Source organism: Heloderma suspectum, chromosome 1 (assembly GCF_057233095.1).
Source record: "Heloderma suspectum isolate Gila_16-S chromosome 1, 16-S_ref, whole genome shotgun sequence".
Taxonomy (NCBI): domain Eukaryota; kingdom Metazoa; phylum Chordata; class Lepidosauria; order Squamata; family Helodermatidae; genus Heloderma; species Heloderma suspectum.
The window spans coordinates 30,122,129-30,138,140 of record NC_139458.1 but is presented as its reverse complement, the minus strand read 5'-3'; the positions used below and the strand labels follow the sequence as shown (position 1 = coordinate 30,138,140).

General features: G+C 41.5%; 1 protein-coding gene across 9 annotated transcripts in view; it reads left to right on the top strand.

Moving 5' to 3' along the window:
- The window catches only part of VRK1 (VRK serine/threonine kinase 1), a 41,087-nt gene that overhangs the window by 15,490 nt on the left and 9,585 nt on the right, over positions 1 to 16,012 (top strand). For all 9 annotated transcript variants that reach the window (XR_014788463.1, XR_014788459.1, XM_084839472.1 and 6 more), the window contains exons 8-11: positions 4,558 to 4,690; positions 7,063 to 7,183; positions 8,039 to 8,097; positions 9,461 to 9,639. Coding sequence is in view for 7 of the 9 variants with exons in the window: in XM_084839472.1 (XP_084695598.1) it covers positions 4,558 to 4,690; positions 7,063 to 7,183; positions 8,039 to 8,097; positions 9,461 to 9,639 (492 nt within the window). In the remaining 2 variants the exon portion in view is untranslated. The remainder of the gene's footprint in view (positions 1 to 4,557; positions 4,691 to 7,062; positions 7,184 to 8,038; positions 8,098 to 9,460; positions 9,640 to 16,012) is intronic.

Below are 16,012 nucleotides of genomic sequence, written 5' to 3'. Positions count from 1 at the left end.
GGAAGATGAGCCCCTCAGGTCGGAAGGTGTCCAATATACTACTGGGGAAGAGCAGAGGGAATTTCCAAGTAGCGCCAGAAAGAGTGAAGCGGCTGGGCCAAACCCGAAAGGACACTCAGCCGTGGATGTGTCTGATGGTGAAAAGAAAATCCGATGCTGTAAAGAACAATATTGTTTAAGAACCTGGAATGTCAGATCAATGAATCAAGGTAAGCTGGAGGTGGTCAAACATGAGATGGCAAGACTGCACATCGACATCTTGAGAATAAGCGAACTAAAATGGACAAGCATGGGCGAATTTAATTCAGGTGACCATCATATCTACTACTGTGGGCAAGAATCCCTGAGAAGAAATGGAGTAGCACTCATAGTCAACAAAAGGGTGGGAAAAGCAGTACTGGGGTACAATCTCAAAAACGATAGAATGATCGCAGTACGAATCCAAGGCAACCAATTCAACATCACAGTAATTCAAGTCTATGCCCCAACCACTGAGGCCGAAGAAGCTGAGGTTGATCGGTTCTATGAAGACCTGCAACACCTTCTAGAACTAACACCAAAAAAAGATGTCCTCTTCATCATAGGGGATTGGAATGCCAAAGTAGGAAATCAAGAAATCACCGGGATAACAGGCAAGCATGGCCTTGGTGTACAAAATGAAGCAGGACAAAGGCTAATAGAGTTTTGCCAAGAGAACACGCTGATCATAGCAAACACTCTTTTCCAACAGCACAAGAGGTGACTCTACAAATGGACATCACCAGATGGTCAATATCAAAATCAGATTGATTATGTCCTTTGCAGTCAAAGATGGAGAAGCTCTATACCGTCAGTAAAAACAAGACCTGGAGCTGACTGTGGCTCAGATCATGAGCTTCTTGTTGCAAAATTTCAGCTTAAATGGAAGAATGTAGGGAAAACCACTAAACCATTCAGGTATGACCTCAATCATATCCCTTATGAATATACAGTGGAGGTGAGGAATAGATTTAAGGGATTAGACCTGATTGACAGAGTGCCTGAGGAACTATGGACGGAGGTCCGTAACATTGTTCAGGAGGCAGCAACGAAATGTATCCCAAAGAAAAAGAAATGCAAGAAAGCCAAGTGGCTGTCTGATGAGGCTTTACAAGTAGCTGAGGAAAGAAGGGAAGCGAAAAGCAAGGGAGAAAGGGGAAGATATATCCAACTGAATGCAGAGTTCTAGAGAATAGCAAGGAGAGACAAGAAGGCCTTCTTAAATGAACAATGCAAAGAAATTGAGGAAAACAATAGAATGGGAAAGACTAGAAATCTTTTCAAGAAAATCGGAGATATCAAGGGAACCTTTTGTGCAAAGATGGGACAAAGAAGGCAGGGACCTAACAGAAGCAGATGAGATTAAGAAGAGGTGGAAAGAATACACAGAAGAACTATACAGGAAAGATCTGAATGTCCCTGATAGCCATGATAGCGCACTCACTGAACTTGAGCCGGACATCCTCGAGAGTGAAGTCTAGTGGGCCTTAGGAAGCATTAGTAACAACAAAGCTAACGGAGATGACAGAATTCCAGCTGAGCTATTTAAAATCCTAAAAGATGATGCTGTTAAAGTGCTGCACTCAGTATGCCAACAAATTTGGAACACTCAACAATGGCCGCAAGACTGGAGAAAGTCAGTTTACATCCCAATTCCAAAGAAGGGCAACGCCAAAGAGTGTTCAAACTACCGCACAATTGTGCTCATTTCACATGCCAGCAAGGTGATGCTCAAAATCCTACAAGCTAGGCTTCAGCAGCATGTGAACCGAGAACTACCGGAAGCGGGGTTTCGAAGAGGCAGAGGAACTCGAGATCAAATGGCCAACATTCGCTGGATCATGGAGAAAGCAAGAGAATTCCAGAAAAACGTCTATTTCTGTTTCATTGACTACGCTAAAGCCTTTGATTGTGTGGATCACAACAAACTGTGGCAAATTCTTAAAGTGATGGGAGTCCCAGACCACCTTACCTGTCTCCTGAGAAACCTGTACGAGGGTCAAGAAGCAACAGTAAGAACCGGACATGGAACAACCGCTTGGTTCAAAATTGGGAAAGGAGTACGACAAGGCTGTATATTGTCACCCTGCTGATTTAATTTATATGCAGAGTACATCATGCGAAATGCCGGGTTGGATGAATCACAGGTCGGAATTAAGATTGCCGGGAGAATTATCAACAACCTCAGATACGCAGACGATACCACCCTAATGGCAGAAAGTGAAGAGGATCTGAAGAGCCTCTTGTTGAGGGTGAAAGAGGAGAGTGCAAAAGCTGGTTTGAAACTCAACATTAACAAAACGAAGATCATGGCATGTGGCCCCATCACTTCCTGGCATATAGAAGGGGAAGAAATGGAAGCTGTGACAGATTTTACTTTCTTGGGCTCCAAGATCACCACAGACGGTGACTATAGCCATGAAATTAAAAGACGCTTGCTCCTTGGGAGGAAAGCTATGGCCAACCTAGACAGCATAGTAAGAAGCAGAGATATCACCTTGCCGACAAAGATTCGTATAATCAAAGCTATGGTTTTCCCAGTAGTAATGTATGGCTGTGAGAGCTGGACTATAAGGAAGGCTGAGCGCTGAAGAATTGATGCTTTTGAACTGTGGTGCTGGAGAAGACTCTTACGAGTCCCCTGGACTGCAAGGAGGTCAAATCAGTGAATCCTAAAGGAAATCAACCCTGAGTGCTCATTAGAACGACAGATACTGAAGCTGAAGCTCCAATATTTTGGCCACCTAATGTGAAGAGAAAACTCCCTGGAAAAGACCCTGATGCTGGGAAAGACTGAAGGCAAAAGGAGAAGGGGACGGCAGAGGATGAAATGGCTAGATAGCATCACCGATACAATGAATATGAACTTGAGCACGCTCCGGGAGAGAGCGCAGGACAGGAAGGCCTGGCGTGCTATGGTCCATGGGGTCACGAAGAGTCGGACACGACTGAACGACTGAACAACAACATCTCAAACAATAAATCCAGGGAAACATGCTTGCTAATTAGAACATATCAAAAACATAATAGTACAATAATACTTTCATTATGATTAACAAATGTTAAAAACTAGAAGTGCTGCTTTTGAGTTATCCAATCCAGAAGACTTCTTTGTGCTGAATTATAACAAGCAAGGGGTTATTGGATGCTCTTTCCAGCATTATATAATGCAATTTGTGGATTGTAAATGGACGTTGCAATTCTATTCTGATTTACTAAACAGTTCCATTAAGTAAAATACACTCAGATTGGAGATAACAGGGATGCAGGTGGTGGGAGATTCAAGCAGCACTGGGAGGGAACGGCTGCTTTTCTCAGTGAGAGCTGAGTGGCTTTGTGCATTGCACACCGCCTGAAGATGGGCCAGCCAAGTTCCTTTCTCTGTATTGAGAGGCATGGAATTCTATGGCTCTCCAAGCATGGAGAAAGGCAAAACTGGAGGGTGGGGTGATGGCATGGGTGGGTGTGGCTTCAGTATCTAACACACTGATGTTATCCAGCCTGCAGAGGGTCCAGTGCAGGGCAATTTGGCTCAGGAAGTGTTCTGCAATCCTGCCTTAAGAATCAAGCACTTTAAAGATGTAGCTAGAAGCTCTGTGTTTTTTTTTTTCTCTCAAGAGTAAGCTCAGGAGACTTGATATGGATCAGGACCCTGGTGTGGGCTTTATCTCTTGTCCCCTTGCTGTTTTTCCTGTTCAAGGGGCATACGCATGCAGTGTATGTTACAACTGGATAATGTTTTGGCAATGTTTAATTGCAGGTATGGGGGTGGGGAGCAATCTGGATCAGAACCACAGCGGGGGTATAGGGTAAAAGCTCCTGTATCCTCCCACTCTAGTGTCCCAGTTCATGTAGTTTGATCCTGAGAGGTCACCTTCTGTAACCAAAAGAATAGACATTGTACATAGACTCCACTAGATTCCCTTTGCAGTATAGAATCCCCCTGCAGACATTGGAACACTGGCAGCATTCTAGTTTCAGAACATTTGTGATGGACTTAAACTATATATATCAGGCTTGTGCTGGTGATATGATGCAAATCAGGGACTTGGACTCTCCACCTACTCTCCTAGCATAGTCTCTTCTAGATCCTTGGAGTCAGGCCAGTGGTTCTTTTCAAATTGGGAATTAATTGAATATTTATTTAATTTATACCCTACCTTTCTACCAAAAAATGGCACTCAGTTTGGAGTATGTAATATTTTGCTATACTGTTCTTTTAAAACTAGTATTAAATCGCTCTAGGTAAAAGTATACTGTGGAAGGAGACTTAGTTTTTTCCTTTATGAAAAGCAAATATCTTCCTTGTGTAGTGTTACATCTAATAATGTGATGCGTTGCTCTTATACATTGGACTACGTGGAATGATTAGTCTGTAGATACTAGAATTATTTTTAGGTTATGTTTGAAGACCGAATGATAATTCCTGAGAATAATGATCTAATGAGAACTCTTTGTACAGATGAAAAACATTATCTTAATATAGTCATTTTTAATTCTTGAGTGAAGCTGACTTTGATGCATCTGGAATCTTAACAGGTGTACTTGGTGGATTATGGCCTTGCGTATCGATACTGTCCAGAAGGCAATCACAAGGATTACAAAGAAAATCCCAAACGGTGTCATGATGGAACCCTTGAATTTACTAGTATTGATGCACACAAGGGGGTGGGTAAGTAATTTAGTTTTGCTACTTGTACGATGTTCTTTGTATTTAGTCATGGTGGCCATGTTGAAATACTGATCTAAAGTAGCCTGCTTACATCCCAAAAATCCCAGAAAGCTGTGACTAATTAGCAGAATAACTTTAAACAATAAGTGTTGCCAGTAGGATTATATTATTGTTGGGAAATGATACTACTGAAAGTTTCTGTAAAAGGGGTGTGGTATAGCTGAATGCTTAACAGTTCTGTGAACCTGATTTACATATGAAAATCTGGGTATGGGTTCTCTTGTTTGGTCAGCTAAAAAAGTCAAATATTGTCATTTCTCATTATCTTGTCAAACATAGAACATATATTTTAACATTGGAAAACTTGGGCCCTGTCTACATGGCACCACTTTCACCCTTCACTCTGTTGCAACTGCGCAGCATTTCAGCTTCAAATTAGCTTCTGCTGGGATACACTTGCGATTTACTGCGGGTTTCCCTAACTGACTCCTCTGTGCCCTTTTTTGCCATTATACTTGAATGCGCAGCTGTGCAGTCCTGTGAGTGCAGGACTCAGTGGCTGTTTTGTATTTTAGGGGTTCTGTTGTGTCTTTCTGTCCCTCGTTAGGTAAAAAGTAGGAGTTCTCTGCTCCTTCATTTCCACGCTGTCTGTCAGTTCCCCAGTCTGAGACTTGCGATGGTTCGCACTCACAAGCATGAGCGGTACGTGCCTACCCATCGCTCCAAAATGGAGGCTGGAGTGAAGTTGGTCCTCCCCCAAGATCCCCCCGGCCCTTGGGCACTGAGTCCAAAAGCAACCATTGCAAAGATATGAAGCTGCAAAAATGTGATTAAATAAATGAAAACACCTCTCTGTGCCTCTGTAACTGTGCAGCTGCGAAGGGACAGGGGGAGTAAAGGGGCATCACGGAATGACATAAGCAACAGCACGCCTACAACGCATCCACTACAAAATGCGAAGTCAGTTTGGGGAAGGGACAGATGGCTCGCAACCGTGAGGAAACCCACAGCAAACGAAAAACATCACAGCAAAACGCCTCCTTAGAAATCTGCATTTTCCGGGAGAAAACCACAGATGGTTGCAAAGTGGCGATCGTGTTGTCTTTCCTGAGGGACCTCGACTCACAGCCGCCCTGGAGTAAAAGGCTCGTGTAGATGGGGCCTTGGGCAGGTCTCAAGGGATGGATGGATATGCCTACAGATAGGAAACCCCATTCAGAGAAAGTTGCCTTATACTGAATCAGACCATAGGTCTATGTAGCTCACTACTGGCTACTCAGTGGCTCTCCAGAGTTTCAGACAGGAGTCATTCCCAGCGCTATCTAGGGATGCTGGAGGCTGAACTCAGGACCTTCTGCATGCACAGCATCTGCTCAGCTACTAAGCTAGATTCCCACTCCCCTCCCCTCCCTTTCACATAGCTAGAGAGTTACTGTTCCTTTTTCTCTTCAGCATTCCCTACCACAGAAGAGACACTCTTAAAAAAAAAAAAAATTCACAGCAGCTTTTCTCTTCACCTTCAGGTAGGAACTGCTGCAGAGAAAAAGTGAAGTTCTGTCTGCACGTGTAGTTATCTTCCACATATGCATGGACAGGGGTATATCTGTCACCTTCCAGGATGAGAGACATTTTAAAGTGTAATCCCAGTGTTTGGCCTAATTTTGACAGTGTAATGCTCTACTCAGTTCAGTAACTCTGAGACTAATGGTAAAAAAAAAGCTAGAGAAGCATCCTATCAAGAAGTGTGCTGTGGCGCACTGTGGCTCAAAGTAGGTGTAATTGTGACTGTCTCCTAAGCTTTCTAGGGCCAGTATCTGGAGAATGTTGCAGCTAGTTCAGTGAACCCAAAGGGACTTTGATCTTCTGTTAGTCAGAAAGAAGTGCCTTCATGCTTTTGAGGAGAGTCTCAAAAGCAATTTGTGATATGGCATGGGGCTTGCTGTTCTAGAAAGAAAAGTTAAAAACCCTTGGGTGCCCCTAAAGTAGTTGTTTGGATCCCAGCCATAGTCAGGTCTGACCCCACTTAGAAACCTCATTCATTGCACACCTCTTCTCCTTGAAACACTTAATCTTCAACCAGGCATGACAGCAGCCTGGGACTCTCCATCCCACACCTCCCTTTTCATGGATGACTGTCAAGATACACACATAGGAGATGTTGGTATGAAAGCATTTATAGGCCTATGACCAATAATATCATGCAGAATGCTTTGCTCATCCCAAATTCCAGGCCAACCAAGTACAGCCTGCCCATCACCTTTGAAACACACTGTGGTATTATGTTCATGGTTCCTTTTAGATTCTTAAGTATACGTTTTATAGCTGTCAAGCTTGAACTTTATTGTGAATTTAATACTCTGTTTTGTTTGTAGCTCCATCAAGGCGTGGTGACTTGGAAATTTTGGGTTATTGTATGATATGTTGGCTTAGTGGCAGACTGCCTTGGGAAGACAACCTGAAAGACCCCAATTATGTCAGAGACTCCAAAATTAGGTAAATGGCTATTTTAATTAAAAATAAATTTGAAAACAAAAACAAACTTGGCATATTCAAAAATAGCTCAACACCATCCTCTTATGAATCCAAAATATTGGTCGGATGTATAGTTAGGATTTGACCGACCCAGGAGAAGTGAGATTATTGTATTTTCTAAGACATACTACATTAGATGAAAAATTCTTATTTAAAACATGCAGTTAGGTGTTACAATATTGCACTGCCAAACTGTTACAAGAAGGGATGAATATTCCTCATTTTGCAGAAAAGAAAACTGGTGAACAAGTTGGACATACAACAAAGACAAAGTGTAAATGTTGAACAAGTTGACTGCCGTCTGCCCTGCCCCCCCCCTTCTTAACATCTGAACATGATGGTCTTACCTTTCTTAGACTACTGAGCAACCTTGCTCACACATGCGCCACAGAGCCCTGTGTTAGTATAAACTTGTTTTACCTGTCATTTCCTCTTGGAAGTTCTTATTCCATTTTCCCAGCACAAGTTAGTCCAGTTAAAGATACTGACTTTCCTACTTGATAAATGTACATGGTTTTCTGGGAATTTCATGATATAGTAACACATCCATCAAAAATATTATAGTATAATAATATTGCCATTCATCTAAGGTTTTGGTTGTCTGAATATTTTGAGTCCATATTACTAAATGAGATTGTACTGTAGTAGAGAATGAAAGATATTCATTCAGTATTGAAGTATAATTTTAAAATTTAATAGATTGGCCTAATTTTTCCTCTCATCACTGTGTATATACACTTGAAAGGGATCAAAATCTAGCAAAACAACTAGCTGTTGATCTGTTAAATATAACTTACTGCTTTCTTTTTCTGTCAGGTATACTGATAATATTGACGAATTGATGTGCAAGTGTTTCACTGAAAAAGATAAACCAGGTAGGAAGGTTCAAATTAATATTAACTGATAATATTTTCTAAATTTACTTACTTTTTTTTTTTTTTAAAGAACTATATAGAAAGACATAAATGTTGAGGGGTTTTGTTGAAACAAAATTAGCCAGCGTCTAACTTGGAGGATTTGATCCTGAGGTCCTGGCATGCATTTTCCAAGCAGAGTTAAATGATCCCTGAATAACTTGCCTAATTTATGATGATATCCAACACTGCGCAAGCAGATATCCTTTTATGCACTGTGACTTCTCCTCCCTCCTGCTCTCCCTATATGCTGCCAAAATCTGCTCCAGAGGGTCTCCCAACCTTCCGGAGCCGATTTTGGGGGCATGTGAGTGGAGAGGGGGACTCCATTCTGCCAGCATCTCACCCCGTGTATTTGGATTTTTTCCTACTGCACAGAATGTAGACATGGTTCAGGTTCTCAAAGAATTGGGGGATGAAGGAAATCAGCTTCCAAGGAAATGTTTTTTCTTTTTAACACAGAGGTCAAAATCCATAGCCATTAAAATCAGTTAGAGTTCTCAAGTTGACTTCAGTGGTATCTAAATTATATCTAGATTCTCCAGTCGTAGCAGACCTTGAAACATATATGACTTTCAGATTATAGGTTTCAGTTGCTTGAGAGATTCCTAATGTGTATATTTGTGCCTGCAAACAAAACAAACATTTTATTTCTAAAATACTAGGAAACATAGCATAATTTCTAAGAAATGTAAAAATTCCTGTATAAGTGGAGCCTAGAAACTGTAAGTAGCTGGCTCAGGTCTGTACTACTTGGGTTGGATCAAGTCGAGGAGGAGGTGGGTAGAAGATGACTTTCCTGCCTATCTCCCCTCAGTAGCCCACTGAAAAGCCTCCCAAAGGTTGAGGGACCCTGCTTAATGGGGTACCTGAGGGGCAAGCGGGGAATCACCAAGAATTGTGTGATTTCTAATCCCCTTCCCCCCTCAGCCTCCTGTACCACAGCACAACCCATTCACAGGGGTTCTCTGACCCCCCCCCCACACACACACTGAGAGGTTTCTGGCAGGCTGCCAGGGGAGGAAGTTGCAGTAAAATTACCTTCCACCCACCCTCCTGGCATTGTCTGGATCCAATTTTTGAAATAGAGCACTCATTTTCCAGAAGCAAAGCAGTTTTTGTGAGCAAAGGAGACCAAACATCTGAAAGTTCTAGGCATTTTAAGGAAGATTTGTTTCCAATACTTTTTAAATGAAATGTTGAGGGGTTTTTTCTGGACAACTGCCGTGAATGTGTGGTAGCATCCATGTGAGTTTGGTACCTATTTCTAGATGTATTATAGGTTGAGTTAGAACTCAGTCATACTTTTAATGGTTTTCTTCAGGTGAAATAGCCAGCTATATGGAAACTGTGATGGCTTTGACCTATACTGAAAAACCACCATACCAGCAATTACGAGAAATACTTCTTCAAGGTCTCAAGGACATTGGTCAGAAGGATGATGGTATATTGGACTTTGAAGTTTCAGAGAATGGAGATGTTCCAGCCAAGCCTGCACTTAAGGTCTTTATTTCTTAATTCAGATCAGTATTTAATGCCTCTTGCTTTCAGCTGAAAGGAGAGTGAGTACTGTTGGAAATAGGTGTCATGTAGGTGAAATCAAGACTAGAAGGGGGAAAAGAACAAATGTACGCTTGAGACTTGACCATATTTCACGAGCAAAAACCTTGCTCAGTCTTATTGTCACTGGCCTGAATCCAAAGAGCTACTTCAAGCATGTCCAAGAGCTTGCATATACCCCATGGGAGTTTTTTTTCTTTAATGGGGACCTCCGTGCCATATTACAAACTGCTTTTGAAACACCACTCTGCTTAGCATAGGGGGCTGAAGTGGGAGAAACACATGCCCAAAGTTCCCTTGGACCGAATAAAAAACTAGGTACACAGGGGTCTTTGGATCCTGGGCAGTATCTCCCCTGAAAGTGTTCTTTTTAAGTATGGAACTGTTTGTACATAACAACAACCCATCGGTTTAAAAACTGATGGGCGTCCTTGTACTTTACCTTCTACGACTGGCTCCTTTGTAGGTTGTGCAGAGTGACATGTGAACCTGGCTAAACAACCCGGTGGATAACCCAGCAACAAACCATGGGTATTGGTGCACCCTGCGTATATTTAAATATTTTTGGTATTAAACCAATATAAATGCTGATTTTAATGCCTGTAGTTCAAGGTGAATTTTCATCTATAAGTGTGTGTGAGAGACTGTATGTGTGAAAAAGAAGTATTTAGGCCACTTCTGTGCAAAAACACGCTTGGCTGTTTTCGTTATTCATAGACAGGGAGACATACATAGAATATATTTATTGACCTAGATGTGATTAAGTGGCATTATTTATGATTCAAGTGTAAGATTTATTTGAAGGCTGAAATAGCAGAAGTGCTGCTCTGTACATATGGGAAGAAATTCCATGGTAGTAGTTTTGGGGTTAAAAGTATTGTATGGTAAAGTTTTGTCACCAAGAAGCCTGGTCCGCAGTTTTGACTAGCACACTTGTGATTAATAAACTGGGTCTGATATGTTGACTTGTGCAGTCTCTGTGTGAAAAAAGTGGTGCTTCTTACTCTCTCAGTTAAACTGTAATTTAAAATTTTTTGAAAGTGACTTGAAATAAAAAGGGGATCGTTAAGAGGAAATAACGGTGTGTTTGTGATACTGTGCTGCTGCAAGATCCTTTTCACTTGATCCTATCAATTTCCTATAGAATTTTAAAATTTTGTTGTTAGCCGCCTGGTGTATCCCGGCTACATAGAAGGGTGGGACCTGAATCTGCTTAAATATCTGGGGCCTGTGACTTTATGTCTCTTCCATTGTAAACTGATTTGATCTTCTGTTCAATCAGGCTTTATTTCCCACTGTCTGCACCTAATAAGAATTAATTTTAGCTGGTAACTTTTCCCTGCCTATTGATTCTTTTGTTTTAATGATTTAGATTGTTAGCCAATTAATGTTTACTTAGGTAAAGCTATACGTTGCACTGAATAATTGGTCTTGCTTCTGAGTAAATATAGTTGGGGCCAGGGTGTTGAACTTTACCTCTAAATGCCTTAAAATACAGGTGGTGATTGTACGTTTCCCCCCCTTGACTAATTGGAGAAATTGGATCATGGAAAATAATTTCCAAATGCCTTCCCTGAATCTATGTATATCTCTTGTCTTAAACAATGTTCTCAGCCTTGAGCATCTTTCAAAAAGAAGTGCTCTGATTTACAATCCTGTTAGAAATCCACACTTTAGTTAATTGAACCAATTAATCTATTAATGCACTCAGCTCTACCCTCTCTAGAATTTTCAGCTGGTTTATCTTGGCATTTAACTTGGTGGGAATCCTGAATCTAATCAGCATTCACTTGTTTGCTATGATAAACTTATCCAGGATTTAAAAAATACACACACAATGGAGTTGAAACCATTTGTGGTACAGTGGTTAGGGTGCCGGAGTAGGACCTAGGAGACCAGGGTCCATATCCCCACTGACCATGAAGCTCACCAGATGCCCTTGGACCAGTTGCTATTTTCCAGCCCAAATTACCTCGCAGGAGATTTTGAGGATGAAATTATTGTGGAGATTGAAACCATTTATGCTGCATTGAGCTACTTGGAAGAAAGGGAGGATATAAATGTAATGAATAAAAACTTCCTTCCTGGCCCTTCTTAAGGATAAATGCAATGTGCTTCACAGCAGCTCTGGGTAATGAATTAAGATAATCTCCTGAAGGAATATGAATTTATATATTTTAGGGATTTCTACCCATCCAGCAACAGGTTCCTAGGGTGGCTTGCAAAAAGTTAAAATGATATAACAAATTAAAGGAAACCCCCATAAAGAGTTGTATGAAAGGAAATGAAGCAAATGCAAATCAGTATATAATTTGGAGACGATTAAAAAAACAAGGAAAATAAAAAGGTCTTTACCTGAAGCTGAGAAGACATCATGGTAGGCACCAGGCAAGCCTCCCTGGGGAGAGCAGGGTGCCACCACCAAATAGGTCCTCCCCATAGCCACCTGTTGCACCTCAGACAGTGAAAACACCTGAAGAACGGACTCTGTAAAAAATGTAGTATACAGGCAGGCACATTGGAGACAAGTGGTCCTTCAGGTGTCCTGGTTCATTTTGAATTGATCCTGGAAACAAACTGGAAGCTGGTGTAGTTTGCAGAGCACATACATAATGTGATCATAATGACAAGTCTCAACAGTCTCACATCAGTAATTGCAGCTTCCAGATCATTTCCATAGACAGCTCCATGCATAACACATTACAGTGGTCTAATCTAGAGTTTACCATGTCATGGATCACTGAGGCCAGGCTAACTGTCCAGATTGAGGCCCCTGCTGGTGCACCGTTCCACAGAGGAAACCTGCATCTCCAGTGACAAAGATTGGACCATGCAGCACCCCCAGGCTGTGGGAGTACAACCTGTCCAGCAGTCCAGTACAGGATGAACACCACCAAGCCAGGCATATGAACCACTCACCAACTGGACCTTTATTTTTTCTGGATTAAGCTTAATTTTTTTTTGGCCCCCATCTAGTCCATTAGCACACCCAACCACTGGTTTGGCACCATCGCTTCATCTGAAGTATATGAAAAAAATAGATTTGAGTGTCCTCTGTCTTCATATTGGTGACACCTCACTCACCCGTTTCATGTAGATGTTAAAAAGCATGAGGGATACGATAGGACCCTGTGAGCCCCATAGCATTTATGCCAGGGAATTGAGCAGTAATCCCCCAGCGCCACCTTCTGGGATTGGCCATCCAAGTAAGAATAAAACCATCTCATCACAGTGGCCCGGTTCACATGACACAAAGCTGGTTAATAAGTGATGGTGGCTTATTAACCACCTCCACACATGCTGTCCAATTACCTTCACTGGGAGTGGCTTGTCGGTACTTGCGAACTCAGTGATGATGGGTGGCTGAGGTGGTTAACAAACCACCCAGAACCCAGGCTCTGTTGTAGGGTTGCTGGGTGGTTTGTTAACCACCCCAGCCACCCACCCCTGCCAGGTTCACACATAACAACAAGCTGCACCCGGTGAGGGTAATTAGGGAGATAAGCCAGGGGTGGTTATCATGCCACCATGGCTTATTGACCTCCCTTGTGTCATGCCAACCAGGTGGATACCTCCAATCCCTAACCCAGACAGTGTATCCAGAAAGATATCATGGTTGATATCATGGTATTGGAAGCCTCTGAGAGGTCTAGGAGAATCAACAGTAAGTTAAGCTAAGCATACTCTTCGTGAATGCTTTGCTGGGTCGGCGAGGATTGCAAAATATAAAGCTGCAGTTGGTTTGTATATTTTAAAAGGTGATCATTAACATAGCTTGTATATTTGTCATTTTTGAATAAGACAAAAGGAAGCCCAAATCAGCTGGATGTGTTACTATCTGATATGCTGATATTTTACAGGGGCTTGCAAATCAAAACTATTGTTTTAATATGGTTTTGCGCTTTAGCTTTCCTTACTCTTAATGTTGAGAATTTTGTTTTATTATTTTTTTATTTTTTTGGATTTATGATATACACATTTAAAATGCAGCCCTGCCATCATAAGACCTAGAATCTCTTTTTCAGATCAAAACTTGAATTCTAAGGGAGTCTGCTGGTCACACAAATGTTCCTTGAGCATCCCATGGAGCCTGCGGGCTATGTTGCCCATCCTCACTTTGCATTATTAACTCACTAATTGATTTATGACTATCATATGAAATGGACATTATGCTTATAAAGGTCAGGGTATGAAGGGGACCATCAGTAGTTCATGGTTGTCTTGTCTGGATTTCAAAGTCCAACTTGATAGACAGGAGTTGGGATTTTGTGTGTAGTTCAGCATTGATGCTTCTAGTTCCTACCCTGTCAGTTTAGTTGTGCTGACCTGTATTTGCTTGAAAAGATTAGCTTCCTAGAAGAAAACCTCAGTGAGGAAAGGATCATGGAATTCTTTAGAAATGAATTCCTTCTGGGTAAAACTTGTCATTATCCATTTAATCAGCATTGGAAACTTAGATTTTCCTTACAGTTAATGCTTCTTTCCAGAAGAGACAAACTGTTATAAGGGCTGGGAAGAAAGGATTGATAACCATAACAACACTATTTTAGAAATGAACAATGACTTTGCCTAATATTTGTAATAGGAGAGGAACTACTGAAGTAGCTAGCATGCCATAATGTTTATACTGTGACAGGATTCTAGCAACTTGTTCAAAAATGCTCAGGTCTAGTAAGAACTCTGCCCTGGAGACTTGCATACTCATCCTCGGGCTTGTTTACACGCTTTCCCCCTCCTCTTCTCCAGAACTTTCTCTTCCCTTCTCACATTTCAGACCACACGGTGGTGCAGCATTATTTATGTGCCAACATTTTTTGCTAATCATAAACCTCTAAATCTGAGCTTGGAACCATGTTTTGATCTGAAGAGGAGGGAGATGAGTGTATGAACTTATGGGGTACTCCCAATCTAATATTGGGTAGGAGTTAGACAGCCTTACATATTCATTGGGCCTCAGACAACTTTCAGATGACCCAGCCTCTCTTCCTAAACATAAATTCCCATCGAAGATGGCTTCCCTCTATAAACAGCTCATGTTCACTATTTTGTAATTTGTATAAGGCTGCAATCCTACACACACTTATTTGGAAGTAAGTTCCATTGATCATGTACTTTTGAGCAAACATGCATAGGACTTCACAATAAGTTTATCAACTTAAATTTAAATTGTTGACCAGGATTCTCCTCCAAGCTGAACTTTAATCCAGATTGTGCCTCTGTGTGTGTGTGTGTGCGTGCGCGCGTATATATATATATATATATATATATATATGGCATATCAGAATGGCAAGTATTGTGAAATAGCAGCAACAGCTGCTGCCCACCTTAATTGAAATTCTCTCACACTAAGATCTGTGTCTTTTCCACAATAAATTTTAAGTGATGCTAGTTCTAAGATTTATTAATGAGACATTGTTCCCAACTTGGCTTGAATCTAATTCACTTTCATATGTAATGGATGATGTTACTCTAATATTTGCATGGGTTCAGTTAGCTCCTGTCAAAAGAGGAGTTATCCTCATTGCATTGCAGTGAAAGCATCTATTATTGCTGCTGTAAACTACTCAAGCCATGGGGCATGTCTTATGTTCGGTGATGAGCCCACTGATGGCACTCGATAACTGCTAGGAAATATTTGGAGTGAAATAAATATGAATTAGTGATTCATAGTTTGCCTTGCACTCTGCATCAGACATGGGTGTTGTCTCTGTCAGGGAATGATGCCTGACTTCTCTTGCTATGTAACTCACCTGCATCAAGATTAAGAAAGCGCTTTTTATTGAATAAGCTTGGAAACAAGATAAATGTCCCTTTGCTTTCTGTGTGGAAAGTATTTGATATCTGCTTTTGCAATGAGCCTTTTAAAAATCTCTTCGGTTCAACCAGGAGGAATGCATTTATATCCTGTTTATAAAAGCAATACAGTGGTGAAATATTCCTCCTTAATTTTGGTCAGAATGAACAAAAGTGTCCGTGTTTATTCCTGCCTAATGCATCACAAATCTGCTGACATGCTAACCTTGGAGTCTTGGTTGGCGTTAATCAGGCCTGTGCACCGGCAGGAAAGATGTACCTAATGCACTCCATCAGTGCAGTTTGCATATGGAAGTTCTCACAGGGGAGCTGCCCTGTGCCAGCTGAGGGTTACCTGCCCACTGCAGTTATTGTATGTAATTATCGAACCAATCTGTTCAGCCCAGCAGGGTTTAGATGGTAATCATGAAGCAACACTTTGGAAAGATGTAATGCACTCTCCCCTTCTCTCATCAGCTATGTGAGGTTGTAACCACTTCAGCAGCTATTTCAGTAAAGCTAC